This window comes from Myotis nattereri (assembly GCF_964212035.1).
Source record: "Myotis nattereri genome assembly, chromosome: 11".
NCBI classification, from domain to species: Eukaryota; Metazoa; Chordata; class Mammalia; order Chiroptera; family Vespertilionidae; genus Myotis; species Myotis nattereri.
Window position 1 is genome coordinate 44,994,019 of NC_138086.1, and position 17,575 is coordinate 45,011,593.

At 37.4% G+C, this 17,575-nt stretch overlaps 1 protein-coding gene across 1 annotated transcript in view; it reads left to right on the forward strand.

Annotated features, from left to right (window-relative positions):
• ANKIB1 (ankyrin repeat and IBR domain containing 1) overlaps positions 1-17,575 on the forward strand; it is a 123,002-nt gene that overhangs the window by 14,187 nt on the left and 91,240 nt on the right. The window contains exon 2 of the mRNA XM_081102338.1: positions 16,115-16,396. Within this exon, the coding sequence (XP_080958464.1) occupies positions 16,209-16,396 (188 nt within the window). The 5' untranslated portion in view covers positions 16,115-16,208. The remainder of the gene's footprint in view (positions 1-16,114; positions 16,397-17,575) is intronic.

Here is a 17,575-nt window from a genome sequence, read left to right on the forward strand (position 1 = left end):
TTTGGAAACAACTAATTCACCATTGTTAGTATACTCCAAGAAGGACATATATTATTAGGCAGTACAGGTTAAAGAACCCTCAGCGTGACTTACTGTGTCGTCTCCGACCCTACGGTTCCCAGTCTAGTCCAATTAATTCAGTCCAGTATTTGGTTTCAGGACTCCCTGAAGGCAGACAGTACCAAACAGATTTGCTTGTCCATGACATCAGTTCATCCTTCTCACAAATACTAATGACATCTCGAGATAGTCTGCATGGAAAGTGCGGGAACTAGGCCACCCTATGCTGTCTTGTAGTAAGTTTGTCAGGTGTGATCATAGCTCAGTTTGAATTCAAAATGTTCATAGCTTCTTGTAAAGGCGGCATTGGCAATTCCTTCAGTAAGAGGAGGATGGACTGTATGAAAGAAGGTGAAGGGGTTAGCCAAAGAACATATATGCATAACCCATAGACACAGACAACAGTGTGGTGTTGGCCAGAGGGAAGTGGGGTTTAGGTTTGGGTAGAGGTGGGCAAAGGGGGGTGAGGAATGAGGACAACTGTAATAGTGTAAACAATTAAAAAAAAAAGTAAAAAAAAAAAAATTCTAAAAAACAGATCATTAATACCCTTTCCCATGCCTTCTAGGATGCTAGATTTTTGTTTTGTCTCTTTTGTTACAAAATGAATGTGCCCTATTTAGCAATCATAACTATATTTTTCAATCGTCACCTGTTCTCACCCAGACCTTTTATCCACAAAGATTGGGTTTAAAAGATACAGAAATATTTTTGTAGAAAAACATTTTCATGTAATTTAACCAGAAAGATACATTACATTCAGGAATTGGTCGGGATTAAATCCTGACTTTTCAAAAATATTAAAAATGGGATAACATAATTTCCCCTCTTTTTTTGTCCTAATTATTATCTAGTGAGCAGTCTGAAAAAGGTCAAAATCAATCTCTCTCTCTCTCTCTCTTTTTCTCTCTTTTTTTTGACAACTGTATTTCTCTCTCTCCCTATATTTAGTAATTAAAATGCTTCATTAAGGTGTATCTACCAGGAGAAAGGTGAGGGAAGTAGAGCCAGTCTATCAGTCCATTGTTGTAAATTGTAACTAATCTCTCAGAAGAAGTCCAGAATCCAGTCTGTCAGGAGTGAAGTGAGTGGAGGGGTCACACTCCTTGTGATATGCTCTCCTCCAACTTGCAGCTTTTGGCAGGAAGCACAAGTTAGGAATGCAATTAGCCTCTGAATCAGAAATATAGAACTGATCAGTAGCCTAATTTTAGATGTTCCCATCAGAGAGTAAGTCATTTCTTGTGGGGCATGTGGATGTGAACCAGACAGTCTAGCCAGCATCTAAGGATGTTTTCATAGTTTAGGGCCCCACAAAGGAGTGTCCTAAATCTGCAACACTCCCAGAGTCCAAATTCTGTTCATTGAGGCACTGCCTGCCTTCTTTTCAGCTGAGCTTTGTGCTGAGGCTGAAGCAGCCCATATCAGACAGCTTCAGTGTTTGTAGTTTGTTAATCCTCACCCAAGGATACTTTGATTTTTAGAGAGAGTAGAAAGGAGGAGAAGAGACACAGAGAGAGAGAAACATCTATGTGAAAGAGACACATCAATTAGTTACCTTCTGCATGCATCCGGACCTGGGGCAGGGTATTGAGCCTGCAACCAAGGTACATGCCCTTGACTGGAATCGAACCTGTGACCCTTTAGTCCATAGTCAAATTCTCTAACCACTGAGAAAACTGGCCAGGGCTGACAGCTTCATTTTTTTATCAGTCAGGCCAAGGCTGTTGGAAACTGAATTTAGAATTCCAACAAATCTAGCAGTTAGTCATTTGCAGATCCAAGACTCTACAAGGCCAAGACAGCTGTGTTCCAAATACAAGTAACAAGCAAGGCTTCCTTAGCTCTTTTATCTTGTCAGTCTTAGAGTCCAAATTGACCGACTCAAAAATATACATATCAGGCTGAAGGAGCATCTTCCTCTAGGAATCAGGAACTTGATTTCATAAGAGCTCATTAGTGAATAAAAACTGCTTTTTAGCACTGTAAAAGTGTATCTACATTTAGAGATTGCCTCTCTTTTTATGTTGCCTTCTTTCTTGCAGAGGCTGAAATAAAAAATAATCAGTTATGGAGACTTACTCTGTTTCTAATATTTAAAGAGTTTAAATTGCATCTGCTCACCAGCAACAAAAGGCATGGAAGTTTTGTCCCACTGCGATATTCTTTTTAATTGCAGCTTTTTCTGGTTGGGATGAGCATTTATGAAATTATAAGCACATAATATTTTATGTTAGTTTTCTCATACATCCAGATGTGACAGCCACAAAATACAAAAAAAGCATTTTGTAAAAATTTCCCTTTTTTCCCTCATTGCAAATTTTTAGAATATATTGTTGAGAGTATTACAAATGCTCCCTTTCTCTCCCCCACTGCCCTCCCTCCAACCGGTTCCCACCCCACCCCAAGCCTTCACCACACTATTGTCTGTGTCCATAGGTAATGCCTATCCTATATAATCCTATATAATAAAAACCTAATATGTTAAGTGTTCGGTCGTCCATTCAACCAATCAAAGCATAATATGCTAATGATATGCTAAGGCTGCTCAATTGCTTGCTATGACGTGCACTGACCACCAGGGCGCAGACTCTCTGACCAGTGGATTAGCTTCTTGTTGGGGTCCAGCCAGTCGGGACTGAGCGAGATGGGCTGGACATGCCCTGGAGCCCTCCCATGGTCCCTCCTTGGCTGGCCAACCTCCTGCATCCTTCCCCAGCCCCGACTGTGCACCGGTGGGGTCCCTCGGCCTGGCCTGCGCCCTCTTGCAATCCGGGACCCCTTAGGGGATGTTGGTGTCGGCCTGACAGCAGAATGACCAGCTGCTATGACGTGCACTGACCATCAGGGGGCAGATGCTCAATGCAGGGGGAGCACTGCTTAGCCAGAAGCTGGGCTCATGGCTGGCAAGTGCTAAGGATGTTGAACTGCGGGGAGCGGGCCTAAGCCGTCAGTTGGACATCCCCTGAGGGCTCATGGACTGCGAGAGGGCTCAGGCCAGGCTGAAGGGACACACCCCCCCCCGCAGTGCACGAATTTTGTGCACCGGGTCTCTAGTATGCATATAAGTTCTTTGATTAATCTCTTCCTGTTACCCCTCCCCCCTTCCCTCTGAGATTCCTCAGTGTGTTCCATGTTTCCATTCTTTTGGTTCTATTTTATTCATCAGTTTATTTTGTTCATTAGATTCCTTGCTCATTTATTTTGATTTTTACATTCAATTGTTTGTATTTATCCCATTTTGTTGTTCATATTGCATGTTGTCATCTTCTTCACTACTTTTCTCTTGCTGCTTTTAAGGTTCTCTCTTTGTCTTTAACCTTTGGCATTTTCATTATGATGTGTCTTGGTGTGGCCCCCTTTGGTTTACTCTTGTTTGTTACTCTCTGCTCTTCCTAGTCTTGTAAATCTATTTCTTTCACCAGATAGGGAAAGTTTTCTGTCTTCTCCTTCTGGCACCTCCATAATGTGAATGTTGGTACCCTTGAAGTTGTCCCAGAGGCTCCTTACACTATCTTCATATTTTTGGATTCTTTTTTCCTTTTGCTCTTCTGATTGGGTGTTTTTTACTTCCTCATATTCCAAATTATTGATTTGATTCTTGGAATACTCTACTGTTGAATCCCTGTAAATTATTCTTTATTTAGTTAGTGTATGCTTAATTTCTGACTGGTCGTTTTTTGTGTTTTTGAAATTCTCACTAAGTCCCTTGAAGCTCTCATTAAGATCCTTGAGCTAGCCCTAGCCAATTTGGCTCAGTGGATAGAGCGTCATCCTGCTGACTGAAAGGTCCCAGGTTCAACTCTGGTCAAGGGCACATGCCCGGGTTGTGGGCTTGATCCCCAGTTAGGGGTGTGCAGGAGGCAGCCAATCAATGATTCTCATCATTGATGTTTCTATCTCTCTCTCCCTCTCCCTTCCTCTCTGAAATCAATAATATATACATAATAAATAATCCTTTAAGTAAATTTAACATTTACATGGTTAACATTGTGTGTGTGTGTGTGTGTTTTGGGTTGGGAGTATATCCTGGCATAATGCTAGAGGATTGCGTTTGCTGCAGCAGCAGCTAGGTTAAAGGAACTGTTGAAGTGTAGCCCCCTCCACTTCTCCCCGCTACCCCCCCGGGTTTATCTAAAACTTTGCTCCAGCCCTGGCAACTGATATAACCCTTTTTTCCTCTCACTTGTAGGAGAGAACAATGCAAACTTTAAACATTTTTGGCCTACCCAAAGCTCACCTTTGGGAATGTTTAGGCCCTTTTTTCTCCAACCTTCAGAAAAGAACAAAAATCAAAGATATCACCTGGGATGTAATTCCCCCCCCCCCCCCCCACCCCTCATCCCCGCATTTTGGCCAGTACAGACAAAACAGCCAGAGGTTCAGCAAACCAACCATTTCAAATTTCATAGGCAACCTTATTTCTCATAACAGAAATTAGCTCAGCTGCTGTTTTATATCATGGATAACTTCACAGCTATCCAGGGACCGAAGGCTCATTCCCCACTCTTTCAGTCTTCCATTTCTCAAACAATGCTTTCACCATAATTTTTTTTTTTTAAATATATTTTATTGATTTTTTTACAGAGAGGAAGGGAGAGAGATAGAGAGTCAGAAACATCGATGAGAGAGAAACATCGATCAGCTGCCTCCTGCACACCTCCCACTGGGGATGTGCTCGCAACCCAGGTACATGCCCTTGACCGGAATCGAACCTGGGACCCTTCAGTCCGCAGGCCGACGCTCTATCCACTGAGCCAAACCGGTTTTGGCCACCATAATTTAATGAGTCCAGGGTAGTCTAGCAAATCCCACTTTTGACACCACTGTGACCACTTCTGACCTCACCTCCATGTTCAGTGATTCTCTTGGACTCACAAGATGCAGGATGTAGTTGCACTCACACCCAAATTCATTACAGCAAAAGCAGCAAGTTGAAATGCATTTAGGGCAAAGTCCAAAAGAAGCTAGACACAAGTTTCTGTGAGTACTCTCCCCATAGAATCGAACAGGATGTGTCTGATTTCTCCAGCATCAAATTATGACAACACATGTGAAATGTTTTCTACAAAGGAAGCTCACTAGAGACTTAGTGCACAGGCTTTTATTGAAGGCTGGTTATGTAGGCAAATTTTGCCTAGAATGTACCAAAATTCCGGGCTCCCAGAGGACAAGCAAATGCTTAGCATATACCATGTTGTTTATACAAACAACCTAGGTACAGTGAGCCAACACCAATCAATTGTGGAATGGTGTACACCCTCCTTAAATCCACGTTTCTAGACACCATTCAAGGGCCAATCTTGTAAGCAGGTCTTTTTAAGGACAGCCATCTTAGACCTGCAATGTTAATAACCCTTTTCTGTAGAATAGGGTAGCACAGTGGTTCTCAACCTTCTGGCCCTTTAAATACAGTTCCTCATGTTGTGACCCAACCATAAAATTATTTTCGTTGCTACTTAATAACTGTAATGTTGCTACTGTTATGAATCAAAATGTAAATATCTAATATGCAGGATGGTCCCCTGTGAAAGGGTCGTTCGACCGCCAAAGGGGTCGTGACCCACAGGTTGAGAACCGCTGAAGCACATCCTCAGAGAAATGGGGCTGAATTTGTAATATTGAATAAACTTAGTTTAACATGATAAATTACTTTAGGTTTAGCAAGACAATGGATAAAAAACAGTATGAGCTCCTAGCAGCTAAATAGTGTTATACCTTGACTCAATATAATACTTCTAGATATCTACCCATAACAATTTAAAATGAGTCCTCTAAATGGATATAGCAAAGCCATATAGACTCACTGACTTTAAGACATTTTATTTATGCTTTGTGGTTAGTGTAAGAAAGGGATTTCTTCTCTTTTAATCCTATTTTGTAAACTTGTACTAAATTTGAATATTCATAATTATTAGAGATATGTTAGGGAACAGTTCTGTTCCCTGACATGAAGACATATAACTTCCAATTACAATTCATTTTTTAAAGATTTCAAGCATTTAATACTGCTTGCAAACAGTAAAAATTATTACCTTTATAAACAATATTTGATTATACATTTCTAAACTTCCATAAATAGTATATAATTATTTTTCAGTTGGATATACAGTTTATTTAAGTTTAGGGAGCCTCAAGTTTGAGGCTAAAGGTTTGCCTTTTGAAACGTAAGTAATTTTGACTTTTTTTCAATTGCATCAACTTCCTAATACTAAGATAGAAGACTACCAATTTAAAATTTTCACTTATGTTTATGAAGTAAGGACAATACATTATTCAAAAATTGTGAACACAAACATTGCTGAATAATCAGAGATGCCAAAGTTGCTGAAATTAAGCAGCCATAGCACCATAGCATTACAGCCTTAAATGTTAATTTTTCAGCACTATGAAATTCTGAATTCAAAGTATAAGAAATTCTTGTGAAGGGAGAGTTGAAGTATAACACATAATATTTTGAGTAGTCAAAATTCAAATGTATGAAAGCTGAATATTGCCTAAGAAAAATTTTAGCTAACTGAAAAATATGTTTGTGTGAGTTCTGTATTTTGTGATAATTGCAGATAATTATGTTTTGATAGGAAATGGAAAAGTGAGAGCGATGCTTCACATATTAGTTGTACCCCAAGTTTTAACTCTTTTCCACTTGTGGCCCTCATGCTACCTATTTTCAGTGTTCACTTGCCAGCTTGGCAAAAAGGGGCAGTCAGCTGCTGCCCTTTGCAGCTGTTTTCATTTCTTCTTTTTCTAACTGTTGTGTCCTTTTCCACACTGTGAAAGCCATATCGATATAAAAGGTAACAAGAGCAGCAGAATATATGTAGAACATATATATGTTGGATTAATCTCTTTTTCCTTGATTGCTGAGAAACCTCAGGCAGCCAGACTACCACATATAATTTTTTAGTGCTATCATGATAATACCTTTGTGTTTATGTAGCCATTTTATTTTGAATTCTGCCATATTTTAAGATATTGTAATAACAACAGTTAATTCTCATTTTGGAGTGCATATTACAGGGAAGTTGCTTTCTTTGTTAAAAGATTTTTCTCAGCTTAGATCATTGTCATAGTATTTGCTAATACTCATAAGTTTTCCTATAGACTGAATTTTCATGAACTTCTTCTAGGAAGCTACCAAGAGTAAAGCCATATTTGACTTCGATTTAATATGCAGTTAGGCAGGCTAAATCCCAAATTTCGTAAACCATACTTCATTTTTAGCAATATTTTAGACTAAGATCTCTTGCTCCCTGCTAATGATGTGTGTGTGTGTGTGTGTGTGTGTGTGTGTTCGTGTTCGTTCGTTCCATATGCTCCCAATATGAGATTCTATGTATTGTTCCTGGTTTTGTACTAAATTCTGCAGCCCTTCACTTAGCATTTTTTAAGTGCAATTACATAGGAGAGACTTGTTAATATTGACAGAAACCTAGAAAACTAGTGAAAATGCAGTTACTTTGGTTCAGAAGATAGTTGAACATAGTTCCCAAAGGTCGAACATCTTTTAAGTCATAAAGTCTAGACTACCAGTTATCTATTATTCCTGATCTGGAACATAGAGTTGGTGACAATTTTCTTAAGGTTTTACTGTCTTTTGAAAAGAATGAGTATGACTTGCAGATCCTGATAGGGGAAGGAAGATAAAATGTATTGAGTACCTGCTATGTGCTAGGCACTGTATTACCTGCTTTATCTAGGTAATCATGACAATTCTTCAAGGTAGGTGGCTTTATCCCCATTTTACAGATGAGGAAATTGAGATTCATAGAGGCTAAGTGATTTATGCTAGAACTAGGAAGTAATAAATTTGGGATTCCAACCCAAATTGTCTATGCTTTGCTCCTTCCATCAAATCAGAGGTTGGCAAGCTGTAGCCCCTTGGCCAAATACCCATGTCTATTTTTGTAAATGAAGTACAAACACTACCACACCCATTCTATTACATATTGCCTATGGCTTTCAAGCTACAGTAGCAGAATAGAGTACAGTCATGTGTTGCTTAACAACAGGGATATGCCTCATTCTGAGAAATGCCTCATTAGTCATCGTGCAAACATCAGAGTGCACTGGATATTATAGCCTACTACACATCTAGGCTACATGGTATAGTCTGTTGCTTCTAGACTAAAAAACAGTACAGCATATTGTAGTGAATACTGTAGGCAATTGTAATACAGTGTATTTGTATATCTAAACATAGAAAAGATACAGTGAAAATAAAGTATAAAAGGTAAAAAATGGTACACCTCTATAGGGCACTTACCATAAATGGGAGCTTGCGGGATTGGAAGTTGCTCAGGATGAGTCAATAAGTTAACAGTGAGTGAATATGAAGACCTAAGACTGAACATTACTGAACACTACCGTAGACTCTATAAGCAGTATATACTTAGGCTACACTAAATTTATAAAAAAGAATTTTCTTTAATAATAACCTTAATTTGCTGTAACTTTTTTACTTTATAAATTTAAAAAATTTCAAGCTTTTCTACTCTTGTAGTAACACAAACACATTGTACAGCTATACAAAAATATAGTTTTATTTGTATCCTTTTTCTATAAGCTTTTTCAATTTTTAAGTTAAAATTTTTTGTACTTTATAAACTTTTTTGTTAAAAACATAGACACAAACACACTCATTAGACTAGACCTACACAGGGTCAGGGTCATCAGTATCATTGTCTTCCATCTCTACATCTTGTTTTACTGGAAGGACTTCAGGGGCAGTAATATACATTGAACTGTCATATCCTGTGACAGTGATGGCGAACCTATGACACACGTGTCAGAGGTGACATGCGAACTCATTTTTTTTGGTTGATTTTTCTTTGTTAAATGGCATTTAAATATATAAAATAAATATCAAAAATATAAATCTTTGTTTTACTATGGTTGCAAATATCAAAAAATTTCTATATGTGACATGGCACCAGAGTGAAGTTAGGGTTTTCAAAATGCTGACACGCCGAGCTCAAAAGGTTTGCTATCACTGTCCTATGATAACAGTGCCTTCTTCTGGAGTACCTCTTGGAGGACCTGCCTAAGGGCTTCCTCAAGAAGGTGTCATTCTTCTCAGAGATGTGTTTCCTGTGATTTACTTTGTTTGTTTCTTCTTTTTTTAAATCATAGATTTACTTGTAAGCAGATAGTGCACTGTGAATAGTTAAAGAAAACCTTTCAGTGTTGTTGTCCATGTTTGCTAACTTTAAGGAACTTGTTGAGTTCTGCAAAAGCTTCTGTTAAACTCTTCACTGTGATTTCTCTTGGGGTTCTTATGTTCTCCTGCAGTTTCCTTTGCCTTTTCTTCAGCTATGTTTTTATTGTTGTTGTTGTTCCAGTTCCAACAACTCCTTATTAGTCAATTTCTTAGGAACCACCTCTAGGAACTCCTCAATGTCATCTCATCCATGGTCACATTAAAGTTGTTTGCCATCTCAATCACAGCCTTGTTGCTTTTTGCAACCTTTGCGCTATGACATTATGATGGCTATGACGTCAGTAGGCAATAGGAACTTTTCAACTGCATTATAATCTTACTAGAGCAGCGGTTCTCAACCTGTGGGTCGCGACCGCTTTGGCAGTCGAACGACCCTTTCACAGGGGTCGCCTAAGACCATCCTGCATATCAGATATTTACATTACAATTCATAACAGTAGCAACATTATAGTTATGAAGTAGCAACAAAAATAATTTTATGGTTGGGTCACAACATGAGGAACTGTATTTAAAGGGCCAGAAGGTTGAGAACCACTGTTAGAGGCTCAGTGCACGAACCCGTGCACCGGTGGGGTCCCTCAGCCTGGCCTGGGGGGATCGGGCTGAAACCAGCCAGTGCAAGAATTCATGCACCGGGCCTCTAGTATGCATATTAGATCTTTGGCTAATCTCTTCCTGTTCTCCCCTCTCCCCCGTTCCCTCTGAGATTCATCAATCTGTTCTCTGTTTCCATGCCTGTGCACTGAGTCTTCTGGTGGTCAGTGCATGTCATAGCTACTAGTCAAAGGGTTGCTTAGGCTTTTATATATATAGACTAGGGGCCCAGTGCGTGAAATCGTGCAAGACCCAGGACCCAGAGTCCAGCGGCTCGGCAGGACCCAGAAAGAGTCCTGAGGCCATCGCCACCGCTGTGGGAGGCGGGACCCAGAAACCCACCCATGCCTCCAGTCAAGTCCTCCAGAGTCAGGCCCCCATCCACAGCCTCCTGCTGGTCGTTCGTGATGGCATGACGACCACAGGCTTTTTATATAATAGATGGGATCACTATTATATATGCAGTCCATCATTGACCAAAATGTTGTTATGTAGTTCATGACTGTATTTTATTCTTTTTGATTCAGTTGTAAATGGCATTGTTTTCTTAATTTCTCTCATAGTTTGTTATTCATGTATAGAAATGCAGTAGATTTCTGCATATTGATCTTGTATCCTGCAACTTAGTATCATTGTGTATCACAGTACATCCATTAGAAAGGCTACTGAAAGGGTGATAAAAAAAAAAGAAATCCAATGGTTCAAAGTGCTAACCAAGATAATGAAGTTAAACAACTTACCACATGTCCCAGTAATTCTGCTCCTGAATATTTGCCCAAGGAAAATTAAAACACATATTTACACAAAAACTGTATGTGAATGTCATAGTTTTACTTAACAGTTGCCCCAAACTGGAAACAACCAGCATGTCCTGTAATATGTGAATAGTTAAACAAACAGTGGTACATCCACAAAATGCAGTACTACTCAGCAATAAAAAGGATTGAACTATTGATTCATGCATCAACACAGATAAATCTTAAATGTATTTTAAAATGCTAAAGCCTGAAAAAGATCTAGCTTAAAACCTGTAATGGCTCCCTATCACAAACAAAATAAAATAAAAACCTTACAATGTTCATCTTTATGATCCCACTGCAATATAAACTCTGTAGATGCATTGGTTTCTATTTGTTTGTTCACTTATATTTGTTAACTGAAGAAAATAAATATTAATATTTCTGGTGTATAGGTGAAGAAACAACTGAAAGAGATTAAGTTACTTGGTAAAATAGAAACAGGATTTGAACACAGCACTTTCTGACTATTACCCCCTTTTCCTTGCGGTCACAGTTCTTGCTAATACATTAGGCTTAGCACAGTTTCAAAACCAATCTATGGTCCTTAATAGTAAACTGTATGTATTTAAACTTTTCGCTCTGGCCTTGTCCTTTCTAGACCATTTGAAATCACCCTCCCCACCCCATGATTCTAGTGCATGGTAATAAAAATTACTACATGTTATGGAATAAGTGAATGAACAGAGTTGATAGCTTAATATATTATTTGCCCACATGGGTTCTGTCTGTTGTAGTATATTGACTTTTCATGACTTTCTTCCTTATTTATTTTTTTTACTTTACACCTTGATAATTCTTTTAGAGTCTTTTTAAAACCATCCTCTCCTTTTTACTCAGTATTATTGTAATAACAATTAGAGCATTTCTTTGGACGTAGAGCTTTTTGGAATTTTCTTCTTTGAGACACATCTTTCTGATTTCAAGACGGGGGTGGGATTGGATATACTATTTGAGTGAACTTTCTACTTGCTTCTCTTCTGGCTAAAGGAATGTTTAGTTGTAGATTGAAATTGTTGTTATTAGTTGTTGAGTTGTTGTTTTTAAAAATATATTTCATTGATTTTTTTACAGAGAAGAAGGGAGAGAGATAGAGAGTTAGAAACATCGATCAGCTGCCTCCTGCACACCTCCCACTGGGGATGTGCCTGCAACCCAGGTACATGCCCTTGACCGGAATCGAACCTGGGACCCTTCAGTCCGCAGGCCGACGCTCTATCCACTGAGCCAAACCGGTTTCGGCGAGTTGAGTTGTTCTTAACTGCAGAAAGTTGCAGGATGATGTGTGTATGTACGCATGTGCAATAATGGGTCTTCTTCCTGTTAAGTGAAAAATAGGAGTCACTTACTTTGTTTAGGTCAACAGTTTCAATCCATAATTATGACTTTAAGATAATTTACTTTTGTAGAAACAGATAAATTAGATGTTACTTATATCTGAAGTATTTCATCTTCTGTAAAAGGTTTCTGGCGGTAGTTTATTAATTTAAGTGCACTTGAGTTGTTGCACTGATTATTAACCTATGAATGGGCAAGTTGAGAGACAAAGGTTTAAAGCAAGAGTTATAGAGCCCTTCACATTTAAAAGTTAATGAAAAATTAGGGAAAGCTATCTGGTGTTCATTGGCGGTGTATTTTTCTTACTTTTTTCATTAAATACTTATTAAGTGCTGTGCTTTACTAGTCATTGATGAAGCTTCACCTGGATTTTCCTGTATAACTTAAAAGCCCAAAATAAGAAGTTATTTGATAATCTATCACTTGTATCTTGAAGCTCTCTATATAGATTTATCTTAGAGTTGGAGAAATAGTACTTAAGTGTTTGATTTCAAAAATAAAGGGGGAACAGTCACTTCAGGTTATGCTGCTATAGCTGTGAAAAAGTAAAAGGACAAATCTGGCAAGACTTGTGAAAATAAATCTGAGAATAGAATTATGGCTGCTTTAAATGATGCATTTCCTGGTGACTTTCAGGCTTATTGAATTCATATTTAAAAATGAAACATACTTAAAAATAACTGAGAACTACAAAAAGATTTCCAGATACCATTATGCTTTCAACATGAGTAACAGTAATATTTAAATGCACATTTAGAGTATTATTGATTTTTTTTAAAGTATCTTGGTTGTTTTAACTAAGTACTCCCATGATGATATAATTGCTTTCTTAGATACTTTTTTCACATGTTGGGTAGAAATTATTTTCATATAGGATATTTCTCTAAAGTAATAATGTAATTCAATGAAAATGTTATTTATTAGTGTAATTGAAAACTCTGAAATGTTCATAATTTGAGCTATAGTCTGTCAGGGAAGAAAGATAAGGCTAGACAACTGAAAGTTTCCAAATCCTTAGGAAAGACCTTTTAGAACCCATATGTTTTTTTTTCCATATGATATTCTTTATATTTTTTTATAAATAAAAATATACAATGAACTGAATGGAGTTTTCATTAAGAATAATAAACTCTTAAAGTGCTTAAAGCAGTACAACAAAACAAATTAGTTCACTAAGGATAAACATATGGCTCCTAGATTCTATGAAAAACAAAAGAAAAATAAAATCCAGGCTGTTGCTAAAAAATCCCAAAAGTGGCTATAGTATATTTTGATAGATTGTGGGAGGGGGAGTTTGCTCCTCATTCAAGATGAGATGATAAATGACTTTATGATAAAGGTTTAACAACTCTCTAGAAAGTTAAATAAATTGTTTAAAATTATGTAGCATGATCCAATATGTATATAAGTATTTATAGTATATCTATAGTAATAAAAGTGTAATATGCTAATTAGACCTGATGTCCTTCTGGACGAAGCTGGGGCTGCAGCCACGGGATGGAGGAAGCTGTCCCAGATTAAAGGGATCCAGGCAGGCACTGTGGCTGCAAGGGAGGAATCCAGGCAGCCGCCACACCTGCGAAGGCCTACTCTTGCACGAATTTCGTGCACCGGGTTTCTAGTATTTATATAGTAGTATATATAAATAGTACATATGCATACAAACACATAGTTATGTACATTATAAATAAGGCAGTTATTTATCAAAATGCTAATAGTGGTTATCTTGCAGTAAAGAGACAATGAGTTTTTGTCCTTTTTCTTTTTTCATATTTTCAAAACATTCTATGTATATGTATTTGCATATTTAGAGTAAAAAGTCAGTAACAACCTTTAAAAGAGCCAAATGATGACCTTCTTAAGTATAGTTGTGTGCCAGAAAGTCTACTGCTGTAGTAAGTAGGTAGTTAATACCTATCTCTGAAATAAGTTTAACAGATGTCTTATCCTGCCTGCTCACCTTGATCTCCATACTCAGATATAACATTTAGCTAGAGGTATTCAGGAGCTTTTTATACAGTGGTGTGTGCACATTGAACTCACCTCAGGAGCTTAAATTCCAAGGTCTGGGTGCCTCCCACTAGAGACTCTGATTTTATTTATCTGGGATGTAGCTTGGTCAGTGAAGTTCCCCATGTTATTAAATGTATAGCCAAAGTTGAGAGCCTCTGTTATACAGAAAACTAAAAAGAAAAATAAACCACCCCAGCCAGTAAGGCTCAGCATTGACCCAGCAACCAAGAGGTCGCTGGTTCAATTCCCAGTCAGGGCACATGCCTGGGTTGTAGGCTCAATTCCCAGTAAAGCGTTTTCAGGAGGTAGCCGATAGGTGTTGTTCCTCTCTCATCCATGTTTCTATCTCTCTGTCCCGCTCCCTTCCTCTCTAAAAGCCAAAACATTAAAAAACAAAACAAAACTAATTTGTTTTTCACTCCTATAATTTGTATTCTGTTAAAACTGTTACTGCCTCTACAAAGCTTCTGTTGAAAAAGTACGTATTATTTTCAACTTTTCTTAATGCTATGTTTTAATGTCCAGCCTGCCACTGAGTTAACTGGGTGACATGATGGATTCTTGTATTCTCCTTCTAAGTTTTTCTCCCTCTAATCTATCTTCTACAATGTCACAATAACTAATTTTCCAAAGCATAAAATAATTATATCACTGCCCTTCATAAAGCCTTTAATTATCTGTTCTTTACAGGTTAAAGTAAAAGTTTCTCAGTCTGGGCCCAACCTAGTATTTTGTTTTATTTCCTGGTAGTTCAACACTAGAGAACTTGAACTTCATTCGTACTGAATAAGCCTTTTGTTTTATACCTGCCTTTGCATATGCTGTTTCCTTTATCACTTATTTTGATCATAGTTCAAGAGTAGATTCAGAATCATTTCTTGGAATGGGAGGAAGCTAGCATTTATTGAATACACTAGTCAAGGACTGTGGTAGGTACTTTAAATAAAATACTTATAATCCTCACAGCCATCCTTAAGAAATAGTCATTTTCTGCCCTGCCAGTGTGGCTTAGTGGTTTAGCGTCAACTTATGAACAAGGATGTCATGGTTTGATTCCTAATCAGGGCCCATACCAGGTTGTGGGCTCCATCCCCAATGTGGGGTGTGCAGGAGGTAGCCGACCAATGATTCTTTCTCATCATTGATATTTCTATCTCTCTTTCTCCCTCCCTTCCTCTCTGAAATCAATAAAAATATTTTTTTAAAGGAATAGTCATTTTCTTTTATTGTGCAGTTAGGAATCCAAGGCTTTTAGAGGGTAAATAGCTCAAAATTGCACAACTAGTGTAAGTAGATAAGAGATTTTGAGCTCCAAATCCAGTGATTGTTTCCATGTCCTTCTTCCTTTGCCCACGTCACATTGTTTCAGTAGTTAATGCCCATATAATTATTATCTTAGCCTCTTTCTAAACATAGTATGTGCAAGTATTTGATGTTTTCGGTTTTGTTTTAAATTCTTCATAGTAGAAATAAATGTAATGGTCTTAAGGTAGAATAAACAGTTTCCATTGTTCTGTGTATAGTCAGTTTTAATACTTCACTGTGACTATCTCATTAACCACTTGAGTTGTATGGTCCTATATGTTTACATTTGTAACCTTTTCTCTGATGTCCTTATAAGTACTGAGCAGTTTCAATTTAACATCTATTCTTTAGTTCTTATATGAGCAAAAATAAAAATCTACATTTTTCACTATCCCACAAGTTGGTAGAGTCAGATTTATACATAGTTTATATAGAAATTTACATACATTCACCCATAAAATTCAGTTAAATGCATTTCCTGCTCATGTAAAGAGGAACATTGAAAAGCTACTGTATGTAAATAACTTTAATAGTACAAAGTACAGCCTGTGAAACCTTAGCAGTCTCTGTACTGGAAAATGTTACAGTTTAACAAGAAGTTAATTTGGACAGTGTTAAAAATTTGAGACTTTTTTGGCTAGTAAGATAAATGTAATGCTAGTATAAGTTGTCACTTTACCTTCTCTTTCTAGATTTTATTAGTGTTCTTAATTGTGATGGTTTCTTTAGGATACTGCTTCATAATTATTGTTTCCCAGTCTCATTTGATCTTTTTTCTCTCTATTAGAATGTGAAACATGTTGCAGAAGCATTCAAGAAGTGGCTGAAGGGGGAGGAAAAAAGTGCCACTGCCTGTCAGAAAAAAAACAACAAAACAAAACATGGGAAATACAACCACCAAATTTCGTAAAGCACTCATCAATGGTGATGAAAACCTGGCCTGCCAAATATATGAAAACAACCCTCAGCTAAAAGAATCCCTTGATCCTAATACATCTTATGGGGAACCCTACCAGCACAATACTCCATTACACTATGCTGCTAGACATGGAATGAATAGAATATTAGGGTAAGTATTACTATATATAAACAAGTTGATAATAAATTAGTCAAGGGAGAAAAACATATTAGTGAAAGAGGGAAAAAACCCTGATCCTTGAAAATATATACATACAGATGTGGGTGTTATATGGTATTGTAGTGAGTTGAAATTTCTAAAATTGAATATGCTTAAATTATTAGGTATGACTTTTTAAAATTAAGTCTAAATTAGACCAAAAGTTTTAATAGTGAGGTTGGTTCACATATTTTTGTTGCTACAATGATTTTGATTCTAGAAAAGTACTTATCAACAAATTGCAGGGACTGGGCCTATAGCAAAGTTCTTAAGCTCTGATTCACTAGTTGAAGTTGAAAAACAGATACTTTTGCCTTATCTAGTTATGATCAGATTTGAGTTTCCTTTCTTTTAATGGGGTTTAGTTACTTAAGAAGACTTTTCTAAAAGTGAAACATTTCCTTAAAATTTAAAATACTAACAAACTTAAAGCTTTTCAAGTATTAGTAACAGGGAATATATTTATTCAAAGATTCTTACCTAATTACAAGGGAGTTAAATTTGATATTTACTAGCTTATAACATGAAAGAAGCAAAGGATAGAAAAGTAGCTCCAAAACAAATTTAGTTTTTTTAGAAGTAGATTATGCAGCTATGGGAGTCTGATGCTAGAACAGAAAGAAAGAAACACTTCTTTGCTTACACAGTGAAATATAATTCTTAAACATGTATTCAAAGCTTTTTAGAACTTAAAAACTTTCAAGCTTTTTAAATTTCATTTTATACAAATTGTTGTTCAAATTAAGCTGTTCTTTTATATATATATATATTTTATTGATTTTTTTACAGAGAGGAAAAGAGAGGGATAGAGAGTTAGAAACATCGATGAGAGAGAAACATCGATCAGCTGCCTCCTGCACACCCCCTACTGGGGATGTGCCCGCAACCAAGGTACATGCCCCTGATCAGAGTCGAACCTGGGACCCTTTAGTCTGTAGGTTGACGCTCTATCCACTGAGCCAAACCGGTTAGGGCAAGCTGTTCTTTTTTATATACCTGAAACATGCCATGTGTGTTCTGTCTGCCATGTCCATGCTGCTCTCTTTGCCCCAGAATCCCCTTCCCCACTCCACTCAGCTTTCTCTTTTTTTGCTAAATCTTACCCTTCCTTCAAGGTCCTGGGAAGGCTTT